Source organism: Apteryx rowi, unplaced genomic scaffold (genome assembly GCF_003343035.1).
Source record: "Apteryx rowi isolate R43461 unplaced genomic scaffold, aptRow1 scaffold_187, whole genome shotgun sequence".
Classification (NCBI taxonomy): domain Eukaryota; kingdom Metazoa; phylum Chordata; class Aves; order Apterygiformes; family Apterygidae; genus Apteryx; species Apteryx rowi.
In genome coordinates, this window is record NW_020448163.1 from 1,481,899 (window position 1) to 1,494,072 (window position 12,174).

Here is a 12,174-nt window from a genome sequence, read left to right on the forward strand (position 1 = left end):
TATGAATCTAATTTTGAGTTTCAGAGCTGGCCTGGGCGCTGCRTTTTGTGCTGAACCTTAATCTTTGGTTGAACGTTGGTGGAGCCAACGTGGAGACCTCTATGCGTGGGGCTGTTGTTATGCCAGGGTGGTCGTAGGAGGTGTTTTTCAGAGGTGCAACTCCAGCTGCTACATATGGGCACTGCTTCTGTTGAGCTCGTCCCGTTGAACAAGGAGGTGCCTTGGTGCACCTTTGTGGTTGAAGCCTCATCTTTTCTCCAACTCCAAAGATTCACGCGCGATAGGGATTTGGAAACAGTGGGTGAATTTGCCTTCAGCAGTGTATCTTTGGCCAACAGAACCTAAGGTGTTTCARTGCAGCTGAGTTAAAAGCCAGGCACCGTAACCAAGTAAACAGAGAATATATTTGGGAACATGCGCTGGACTCAGGTGCTTCAGGAGGCTGCAGAAGGGATTTTTATAGTGAACGTTATCGCTGAAACGTAGCTAAGCGAGGAAGGTGCAGGGCTGTATGACTTGCTGGGAGAGATTGGTGTCATGCCGCAGAGAGCTGAGGATCTGGCTGTAAGCGAATGAATAAAAACAAGCGCTCAACAACTGCTTCTTGCCGAGGATATTAGGCAGATGGTCAGCCAATGAGCCTGACGGCCGYCCGGGGTCACGTCACGAGAGCACGCTGGCGGCGAGCAGGCTCGGGGYGCTCGATCCGCGCACGCAGCCATGCTCGTTCTGCTTTTCAGCCCGCTTGGACCTTTGCCAGCAGCGATCGAGGTGTGCTGGGCTGCGGCGCGTTGCTGCCCATCTGTTTGCCGTCTCTCCTGTCGCCCATGCTGGCTCTCAAGAAGAGCCCGAGCCCCAATTTTTCTCGCGCTATTTTTGGAAACATATTTTTTCTGTAATGGGCTTTGCTCGTTGTTGATTACCGAGGCCGTTTTCGTGCAAACGGGGTCACTATTTGTTGGTTCGCCTGCTCCTTCTGCTCATGCCTCATCTGCAGACCTAATCCTCCGCTCCTAATAGCCCCGTTGGTTGCTATGGCAATGATAAAGTGTTGCAAAGGAGGCAGGATGATAACTTTAATGTATGGCTGGTGATACCTTTTAGGTTTTCTCCCTCACGGGAAAGAGAAACCAATAACGGGGATTTGTTTGTATTATTATATTTTTATCTAAAGCTTTAATTATAGGTTCCTCGGAGCCTGAATGCACCACTTCTCTCTCCACATCCTCRGAGACAGCGAGTGGTGCATCGCTAAAGCAGATTAGGAGAAACGAGCCCAAATCAATCAGTGTAAGGTATGCATCAGTTTCTTTTTAAGAGGCTGAAGGTTACGTTTCCTGGCTCGCACAGCTTCACTGTGGCAGGTCCACCCTGAAGGGAACACGCTGCAGAGCCTGCTGCACCCCTAGGGCCCAGCACGGTGGCTGCAAGTGGTACCGGTGGGGCRGCTTTGCGTTTGCATCAAGAGAATTACTCAGAAGAGGCATCTTGATCATTAAAATTAAAACCGATGCCCTCAGAAATAAAGGGAGAGGAAGGCAGAAGAGGCTAATTTGTGCTTGGTATCTACACACAGGAATGGGTGGTGGTTTTCTTATGCCAAGCATCCTATTACACCCCCGAGAGAGGGAAAAATGACTTAATCTGAGTTTTCAACATTTAGCCAAGTTTATCATCAGAATCGTGTTTGCATTAAAAGCTGCATACAGCTTAGTTCATACAGCCCATCAGAGCCTGTTTGCTGTGAGTAGCTCAGTCTTAGCTTGCACTCAGCTTTGGTTTAAGATGTCCAAGATTTCACCGAGGAGGCTGGCCTATCCATTACGTAGCCTGGGGCTGTCAAAGTTGACTTTGAGTCTCCCGTGGCCAGGTGCCGTGAAGTCACCCTGATGGCTCAGACTGGAGCGGCGTGCTGGTAGGCGGCCTGGGCAGGGACCTGCCCGCTGAAACCCACCATCATTTGTCACCCTTTGGGTCATCCCCGTGAAATGGTTTGCAGGTGGTGAAAGCCCGCAGAAACCTTGCTCGCRCCTGCACGTGTAAACTCTTAAGGAGAGAAAAAGATTAGGCTGATTAATTAGCTGGAGAAATAGTCAGAAGAGCCCCACGTGGTGGGAATTGCTAGAAAAGATCAGACCAGGGATATATAACGTGGGATTCTCTTTCTGGCGTTGCCATTTAAAGATGCTTCAAGGAAAGGTGTTCAAAACCATGCAGCCGGTGTAGTCTTCTCCTCTGTGTCAAATCTGACTTAGAGATTGGGTTAAATCTCAAATGTGAGGATTGTATCACTCCTGAATTTATGGCTGGCATTAACTCTGGGCATTCCTGTTACCTGTATAAAAGCGGAGTCGCTATTTGGATCTTTTATGGCCTGACTTGTTTAAAAGGGATGTAAAAGCAGGAACGATTTTAATGGACTTAATACTAGTGCCAGTATAAAACTGGTGCAAGAAGGTAATTGGTTTCTGCAGTCCCTCATCCCAGACATACGTGAGATTGATGGATAAATACACTACCAGAACGAAAGTATTGACTCATTTGCCTACTAGTTACGTTCAAGTTTGCTTAGTTAAGTGTTCGTGTAATGTTTTCTTACAGGAGACAGATTTGTTTCCTTATTTCCAAACACACAGCTCCTCTTGCTTTACACCAGTGTAGCCAAAAATATCAGGTGAGAGAAAACAGCATTTTTCCGAGCTGCATGTGTCTGGGAGTCCTCCTGGCATGCAGTCCTAATACGGTGCCGCTTTCTCCTTTTTTCTGTGCTCAAAAGGCTGAGTGACTTGCTAATGCCATGTGTGTTTGGGTGCGACGGGCTGCTGGAGGCTAAGAGGGAGACTGAGGGCAATGGTCTGCTCTCTCCTACCCCTGTCTGGGCTCCTTCCCTTTTCCTTTGCCGTCCAAGAGCCTGGTCCTGGCTGGTCCTAGCCACCCTGCCAAAAGCTCACTGGCTTGATGGAAAAGTTTCTTTCTAATGGCTCAGTCTAAGTGGTAAAAAATAGTGCATCCTTGGATTTTCCCACTCTAGGTGTCTACCACCAAGGAGGGACTTGCCCGCTCTCCGCTCCGAACCTGGGGCAAGTTTCTGAGCCTGTCGCCTCATTGGTAGCCAGAGTAGATTTAACGGGACGAGGAGTTAACAGGGCTTTCGGYCGCTTCCGCATCCTTTTGCTGATGGCCAAGGCAGCTGGGAAYGGGGGGAAAAGGTGTTTGCTGGGGAAAGGGAGAACCTCGGGATGCGGACGTCTCCACGGCCGGCTCTCACTCCCGGTCGAAGCGCCCAAAGGAGCCGCGGCGCTCGCACTTTCCAGGATGGTGTTGACACGCTCAAGGGGGGTAGTGAGTAGTTTTGAAGAGCAGGATCTAAAGTTCAGGTCGCCCCGTTAGAAATGAGTATGCACTGCTTGAAAAAGGGTCCTCCAATAAGCTCTGAGAGTCTTAGGAGAGCCTCCATCTTCCATCGTTTCTTTTTAATTATTCTTTTTTCGATTTCCRACGCGTTTCAAGAGGCTAAGACAACAGATCCTACTCCATAGTGGGAGTTGAATGTGCTGTTTTTATGTTAGTCATTTTTTTTAATTTTATTTTTTTTCCTTCATTTGGCACTTTCTGGAGAGTTTTGCCCCCATCGTGCAGGCTGCCATCTCCTTCCGTGTATTTGTAGCAAGCATGTGGGCAGCGCCTTGCTTACACGCCGAGCGACCGACTGGGGAGCCGCCCTCGATGTAGCTTCTCAGCTTTCCGATCCATTTTCTTTTGCATCGGTTTGGATGTGTGCGTTGTCAGTAACATCTGTGCTGCTTTAGTGGCCTACAGTTTTCGAGTCTAATTAGCTGGCTGCTTGTAATCAGGACTATTTCAACTGTTGTCATTCTGAATGTTCTTTTTCCCTTTTTTTTATGCCACATTTGCCTGATTGACCTTTTTTTTGTTTTTTTGTTTTTTTTCTCTGTCTTTCTATCGGGCTGCTCCAGGAGCCATGGCTAATCATCTTATAACCAATGCTCTGCTTCGTCCTCATGGCACTAACAACCCTTATAATACATTGCTCGGGGAATCGGCCGTCTATAACAACCCTTCTGTCAGCATGTACAACGCACAAGGTGTGCTGGAGTTTCTCTCTAATTTTTCTAGTGAGAATTCCATTTTCTGTGGCTTATTTTGGCCCATTTCTTTCTTTTTTTCCTTCTTTTTTTTTTTTCCCCACCCCCACGCACACACACTTTGTTTTTTTGGAACTGGGCACAAAAATGATCCCCCCTTTCATTTCAGTACGTTTTTCCATTTTCCATAGGCTTTTTTCCATGAGCGATCAAGTCCACTTTGAGAGACCGTCCTCGGTTCCACTCAAAGCATTCATAGTGGTTTTGATTTTGTTTTTTTTTTTCTTTTGAATCTCCTTGGTTTTGTATTGTATTGGTCTTTTGTATGTATTTTGTCGGCCATATCCATTTCTCTCTTTGTTGTCAGCACGTTTTCCTTGTTAAATCATTCATTTCAGAACCAGGAACACCTCTGAAGGTAAGTGAAGCTACAATGGCCTTTGACACCAATGCTACTCTGTGTTTGAAATGGCACGCAGAAACGTGCTCAGCAGCCCACCGGCACGTCTGCCGCAGGTTGGGCAAGGAAAAAGCCAAGCAAGACAAAAGTACCCGTGACCTCTAGGAAGAAAATGGGATCCGAAGCAAGGAGCGTAGGTCGGTTCCAAAGAGTTTAGAGGTTGTGATGAATGTTTGGCCATTTGCGTTAATGCATTTTACACACGCAAATACAGGGGGAAGAAGATTGCAGGGAAACTAGAAGCTCTTGTCCTATCCTCCTTGCAGCGATAAAGAGTAAATAGCTAGAGCCAGTTGTACCTAATGGGCAGGCTCCAACTACAGCAGTCAGTCTCTCGGGACCCAACGCTGGCCTTTGCTCTGGTTGCACGAGTAGACCGTGTTTGTCGACTAGTTTGTCCTGTTTACAGGAGAAATAGATACTGAACTGCATCACGAGGGTATTTTCATTCAAATCGCAAGGAAAGCTTCTGTATCTGACCTTCTTGCTGTTCATAAATTTCCTAAACTATGCTAACTTTGTGCAATGAATCTGATTCCGCTAATGCTTTCTAAAAGGGGCGACGGTTAAGCGTGAAATGCTCTGAATGTTAAGAACTTGAGGGTACCGCAAACGTTGAACCCAGCTTTTGGTCTTCTGTATAGTGTCCTGCATGATAATGCTGAGATTGCTTGATAGAGAGGTAACAAAGCAGCGAGACGATTACCTTGTCTTTTAGAATTAACATACGCTTAAAATGCAGTGGGACTTTTCAATCCAGCGGCAGCAGGTAACGCTGGGTCAGCATTTGGCGTAAGATAAGTCCGCATTTTGAAGTCTGTGTGTCTCAACTGAACAAAGGTGATTTGGGCTGAAAATGTGACAAAAAAAAGAAAAGGTTTTATGTGCATTTTAATAATCTTGCGTTCTTCTAATTTTTAACATCGGATTGTGGTAGAATTAGCTGAGTGAACAGCACATTATTCCACAAATAGTGGTGTTGATTTTAAACTGCTATTCAGTGCAGCACGGCCAGGTGGATAACAGAGAAACCTGCCCTGGCTTCATCCCCTGGAGATTAAAGGAAACGGGACCAGCACTGATCCCATTTAAGCCATTGGAGATTTGCCATGGACTTCAGAGGGAGCAGAATCAGACCCATTATTTTTGRGAGACCGCAAGGTTATTAATGACCCTAGACATGGTATAGCTATGGCTTTCCAAACCGGTTATTGTCCATGAGTGAGGATTTGCTGTGCAAACGGTGAATAACAGGAGATCCCCCTGCGGAAACTGAGGTTAGCAAAAATAATCAGTCCTAAAGGGCCTCGCAGGTTCTTTGGGATTTAAGGGCGCCGCTCCGGCGGTCAGGCTAAGGCAGTAATAGTGCATTGTAAAAGTAGACGCTGTCCCCATCTCCGGGTGTGCCTTGCCCGGGCTCGGCGGGCAATGAGGACACGTTAGCTAACATCACCCAACTAACTCATCCTGCATTCCTAAGGCTCTGATTTTTTTGCACCTTCATCTACCACCTCCGGTGTATTGGCGGTGACATGAGTTTCTCCAGCGGGCCAGAGCGTAGAGGACTAAGGCGATGGTAGGCGAGAAGCCCGGCAGTCCAGCAAAACCCCGCTGCCCCGGCCAAGCGCTCGCTCCCGGACGTGTGCTCGCTCACTCGCTCGCTCGCTCTCTTGGACACCCGAGTTTCTCCAAAGTGCCTAACTGCTGTCGCAAAAGCTAATTTTCAGAGAAGAAGGAAATCACATAACCAGCTCTGTTTAAAAACGACAGCGCGCCACAAACCAATGCGAAGTGGGAAGTTGAAAGTTAATGGCTCTCCATCTTCATCATTGGCTCTTCTTTTATTTTTTTTTTAACCCTTCCTTCTCAATAGCTTCATTTAGAGATGCCATTATTTGAGCTGCTGTTTTTCTCACCTTTGTTTGCAAAGCCCATGTAGTTTTCCATGCGCTTGGTTAAAGAGAGAAAGGAAAAGCAAGGCTTCTTTGCAAAAGTTTGCAAATGCCGGCAGCCCCGTGATGAGCAAAGGCGTACTCTTACAAAGCACTGTTGCAAAGGACGGACGGCCAAACATTTTAGCAAGGAAATGGATTTCAATTTCAACTGCCAGGGGTTATTATAACTAACAGTAAGTAAAGCCATTCATTTTAAGACTATGGAAATGACACTGACAGTGCCTGTCTTTTGAAGCATGACCGTTACCAGCTCTAGACTTTTCTAAATTTCCAGGCTTTCTTTCTTGATTTGTGTTGCACTCTGAACGTTTTATAATGGCATTGGAAAAAGTCTTAAATGTGATTATTTTTTTTTAATAAAAATGTAGTCGATTTAATATTGTGCATAAAATAATTTTCTGTCTAAAATGTCAATATTTTTAACCTGAAATAAACCATGTAACAAATTCATGTATTCTGGGCAGTGGAAATTATTTCCGTTAACTCTCTTTTCTGCATATCATCAATTTGCTTTTTACTCATGTTTCTCCTACTGTCGCTGTAAGCTTACTTGTTGTTTTTTCTTTCCTTTTCTTCATGCTGTCGTTTAGAGCCCTACAGAGAGACAAGTATGGGAGTAAAGCTAAACATTGCATATCAAATGTAATTTTTTTTAGTTCACTTTTATTGCATCACATATAGATGATGTAGTTAATAAAGGAAATTCATCTCACAGTTTTGAAATCCAAAGAATAAGAAGCATATGAATATGCATATGTATATATACGTGTATGCGTGCGTGTGTGTGTGTATATATATGTATGTGTGCATATATAGAGAGATATAGATAAGATTAGATGATGCTTTCTTTGTTTATTTCTCGTTTTTGTGGTATCRTTTTCCCAAAGTAGTTTCTCATATAACTGTGCATATGAGTTTAAGTTGTTTTTAAAGTTAGCATTTTTATTTGCGAGGTCATAGCATTTTTATATGGCGTATTTCATTACCAAAACCACTCTGTTTTCAAGCGCAATGCATCCTTTTTTTTATTTTTTTTTAAAGTACCTACCAGCCTCCTTTTCTATGCATTGGTGGCAGAAATAGCGCTCAGCGCCCCAATGCATGTTACTCACCATGACCATCAGAGAGACCCCATTGTACCCGTCACTCATTGCATCCAGCCCTCTGAAAAAACTCACTTTTCATTTCTCCCCAAACATTGTGGCTCGTCTGGAGACCTTCCAACATGAAAATCAACGGCTTTGCTCTATGTCTGTGATGGCTACTTGACGTTACGCAAGGCTTCCTTGCTTGTTTGGAAACCCGCAATACCGCAAACGCCCCCTAAGCATCCGAAATCCGAAACACGGAAGACGTTTTTAGGGCGTTGCGCTCAAAGAGAGACCAAGGTTGGCAGCAGCGCTTCCCAGGCGCTGGCGCGCGCTGCAAGACTGCATCGCAGATATAGACCGAATCCTGTATTTTCGGAAGGCTCACTAGCAAYGTACCAGGCGTTTTCCCCACTGATACGAGCGACCGTCAGTCTTAAATTGTCAGCTAAGGGCTCCTCGAAGCCACCGCCACTTGTGCGGGGTTGCTTGCAATTTTGGGCAGCGCCGGAAGTCCTTAGCTGAAAATTGGACACTATTATTTCATGCATTCTCATGTTTGTGGTCATTCTTAGGAGGCCAATAATCCAAAATAAAAAGAAAGCATGGTGGTTTAACCTTCCCGAGGCCTGATTTTCTCCTCATTCACGCCCTCACGCTGCATTGCTTTCAAAGCATTTCTCCGTGATCTCGTGAGTGAGTAAAGAATCAAGCCCCAGGCTGATGCCGACCACGTCGATACGCCTATGGAAATGCGAGTAGGCAGCTAGTTAAAGTATAGCGGCCAGGCCAATTTGTTGCTAAAATCCAAAGGTCTCGTTTCTGTGGCTGTATGCGTATATATTCCTTGTGCGAGCCGGGGGGCTGCATTTGCCAAAGAGGCAGGTGAGGTGGGAGGCGAGCAAGCTGGGAAGCGAGCCCCTGCCGCTCCCGGCACGTCCCCGGGGTCTGCCCTACCATCGCACTTACGGTGCTGGTCRTATCTTCCATTGAACCCTGTGCTTTAACGCCAAAAGAGAAATGGAAGCTATTTTTAAAGGCTTTAGCGAAGCCTCGCCACCCCCATCAGCAATCTCCAGCATTGGCTGTATGACAAAATTCCCCTCTGGCCAGTATCGAGCAAATAGTTTTGGCCGTGCCCTCGTGCCAGCAGAGCTGTGGCATTGAGCGTAGCTCCAAAAAGGCACCTTGTGCCTCCATCTCTCTTGCAAGGATACACAGGCCAGTCCCCAAATTTTTCCCTTGGGGCTTGCGCCCAACCTCTGGTGGGCTCCAAAGCGAAAGGGCGAGCAGATTTGGGTTTCCCCTCCCAAGCGAGTAAGGATGCATCCCCAAATGCAGTGGTGGGAGTGATCAATCCATTCGGTGAAGACTTGTCCTCAGCTGGGGTGAATTGTCCGAGTCCCGGGACTGGAGGTAGGACAATCTGGACCAGCTCAGGCTCCCCRCTTTCGCGGCTCCCCAAGGGATATATAGCGCAAACGCCACGAGCCTTTGGAAGCAGCAACAGCAAGAGGAGGCCGGCGCGAGGAGCCCTTATTGCTTCTCGCCAGCCGTCGCCGCACCAAGCGCAACGCTCGGTGCCGGCGTCCGTTTTCCCGGCGGGAAGGCGTTGGCCGGAACGCTCGTTCCCACGTAAAAGCTGCCACCCGCCCGCCCTCGCCACGGCGCGCTGGGAGCGCCGGGCGGCAGCCCAGGCAGGGGGTTTTGAGCGTGCCGGTGCCGCGTGAGTGTSCCGCGTGTACAAGTCACCCTCTCTTGTGTAATGTTTTTCAGAGGGGCTTCTGAACAATGCCAGGGATACAAGTGTCACGGATACTCTACCACTGAATGGTAATCACGGCAACAGCTACAGCATCGCCAGCGGCGAGTACCTGAGCAACTGCGTGCAAATAATCGACCGCGGGTACAACCACACCGAGAACGCCCTCGAGAAGAAGATCCTGAAGGAACTCACCTCCAACTACATCCCCTCCTACCTGAACAACCACGAGCGCTCCAGCGAGCAGAGCCGCAACCTGATGAACAAGCTCGTCAACAGCGTCGGCGGCGAGGACGACGCCATCGTGCTGGACGACGCCACCTCCTTCACGCACGAGGAGAGCCTGGGCCTGGAGCTCATCCACGAGGAGTCGGACGCCCCGCTGCTGCCGCCCCGGGTGTACGCGGCGGAGAACCACCAGCCCCACCTCTACGCCCGGCGGCGCATCCCGCAGGACAACAGCGAGAGCTTTTTCCCCTTGCTGACCAACGAGCACACGGACGACCTCCAGTCGCCCAACAGGGATTCTCTGTACACCAGTATGCCCGCCCTGGCYGGCATGCCCGTGACAGAAAGCGTCACCGCCAGCACCCAGACCGACCCGCCGGCGGCCAAAAGCGGTGACGCTGATGATGTTTACTACAAGAGCATGCCAAACCTGGGCTCCAGGAACCACGTCCATCAGCTCCACACGTACTACCAGCTGGGGCGAGGCAGCAGCGACGGTTTTATAGTCCCGCCGAGCAAGGACGGGACGCCCCCGGACGGCCCCGCGAAAGGACCCGCTCACTTGGTCACTAGCCTATAGAGGACGCRGCGGCGGCCGCGGCCGGCGGCCAGCAGAAAGCCCCTCCGTAGCACTCGGTTTCCCGTTCTGAGTTGAGGCGAGCAGCGGTAGCGGCGCGTGCGCTCCTCAGTCTTCACACGCTGTTCCAAAACAAGCGCAACTCTCAGACTTTTTTTACTGGAATTTTTAGGCCAGCCCGGAGAGACGAGTAACTGCTGATACCCTCCCCCAACCGACCCCTCTTTTTTTTTTCCGCCCTCCCCGTCCTCCCTCCCTTCMGACAGACTTCATTACGTTAACGAAAGCGCCATGACGGATAACGGCACACTTCGCGGCCTTCTCAAGTTACGCTGTGTTTGTTTAAAAAAACAAAAAAAAAACAAAAAAAAAAATCCTTGATGCTGTGTCGCTCTTAATACCGAGGACCTGATTTAAAAAGGAAAAGAAAAAAAAAAAAGGAAGGAAAGGCCAAACCCCGCGCGGCGGGAACTCGCGGCGACGGCGCACGGAGGCGGGAGCCGGGGCCCGACGCCGGTGAAGGCGGGTCGCGCGGCGGGTCGGGGCCGCGGCGGGGGCGGCGAGCGAAGCGACCGTCTCGCGAGGCCCGAGGGCATCCGAGGAGCGTGTGCTGACCGTGTACTTTACGTTTTGCTGTATTAACTGATGACAAAAACTAATGGCAGAAAAAGGAGAAAAAAAAGAAAGAAAAAAAAAAGCCGAACGGTTTCTATGTAATGTACAGATACTAGCATTGCACATATAGTCTGCTTTCTGTTCCTCCAGAACTTGCGTCCCTGTTAATGTAGTGGAAAACAAAAACAAACAAAAAAAAAAAGAACTTTTTCTGTTGTGCTGGTCTTGTAAGTTTGTCTACCGGTAGGAGCAAGGTTTTCCATAACTCCTTTTTTATTTTATTTTATTTTTCCGTTTGCCTCTTCCCCTGCCCTCCCTCCTCTTCCCATCCTGGTAAAAAGTCTCACTGGGCAAAAAAAMAAACAAACAAAACAAAACCAAAYGACCGTCACTTTCTAAGGACCGTTTTTAGCAATGCGATCACAGCTTATTTTCGCGGAGTCTTTGGTCTCCTCGCCGCACCTCTTGCTCCAGCCGGCGTGTTGCCACCGGCACCTTGGCAGGCTAGAGCAGGGGCAAGCTTTGCGTTTACAGCGCCCGAGCGGTCGCGGTCGCGGCGCCGTGAAAAGCGTCTTCGGCAAGGGGGGGAGGTTCCCTCGCCCGGGCCGGCGGGCCGCATCGAGAAGCCGCCAGGTCTCTCTCGTAGTCGGCGCGTGGCTTCGGCATGTGCCCCCGCGAAATCCCTGGAGGGCTTCCGGGCCTTCACGGCTCGCTCCGGTCCCCGGGTTAGGCACTCGTGCTGCCGTGGTTAAGAAGAAAAGGGGTTGACTTGTAGTGATCTTTAAAAAAAAAAAAGAATTTTGCAGTGATTAAGGAGGAAAAAAAAAAAAAGTAATCTTCTGTTCGTTATTTTCCTAACAGGAAATTTATTTATTTGACAGGATTTTAAGTAACATAGGCTTTCCGGAGGTAAAATAGCAGCACGGATTATAATTTCTTCTTTTTCTTTTTTTTTCTTTTTTTCCCTTTTTTAATTTATGATCCATTTTGTACGGTCGCAAAGTCGAATGACCTCATTTACTAATATTTGTTGTAAAAGTGAAGCTTGTTTGCCAACCAATAAACAACTGATCACAATTTAGAAGATACTGTATGTATGTGCTGTACCACGGATCTCTCTCGCTCTCCGTTCCCCTCTCCGTTGCTGTCTTCAGGACAAGTTTCCACTCCTTCAAGGCATGGGCGAGCAATGCCAAAGAAAGGAGGCCGAGCTGAGCAATTTAAGCACAACCATTAACGCGGCAGCGGCCGACTAGGAATATCAGGCTAGCTGTGCTCGCGTAGGGGCAAGAACAACGGTGGTGGACCTTTAGCTGCAGGTTATGCTAGGTCTGTTTTGTGCCTACTGTATGAACTAGCCTATGACGGGCGGATGATTCGAGC

At 48.5% G+C, this 12,174-nt stretch overlaps 1 protein-coding gene across 1 annotated transcript in view; it reads left to right on the top strand.

Moving 5' to 3' along the window:
• The window catches only part of ADGRL3 (adhesion G protein-coupled receptor L3), a 210,836-nt gene extending 200,657 nt beyond the window's left edge, over positions 1-10,179 (top strand). Inside the window, exons 24-25 of the mRNA XM_026061900.1 lie at positions 3,978-4,106; positions 9,386-10,179. Of these exons, the coding sequence (XP_025917685.1) occupies positions 3,978-4,106; positions 9,386-10,179 (923 nt within the window). The remainder of the gene's footprint in view (positions 1-3,977; positions 4,107-9,385) is intronic.
• Positions 10,180-12,174: the final 1,995 nt, after the last annotated feature.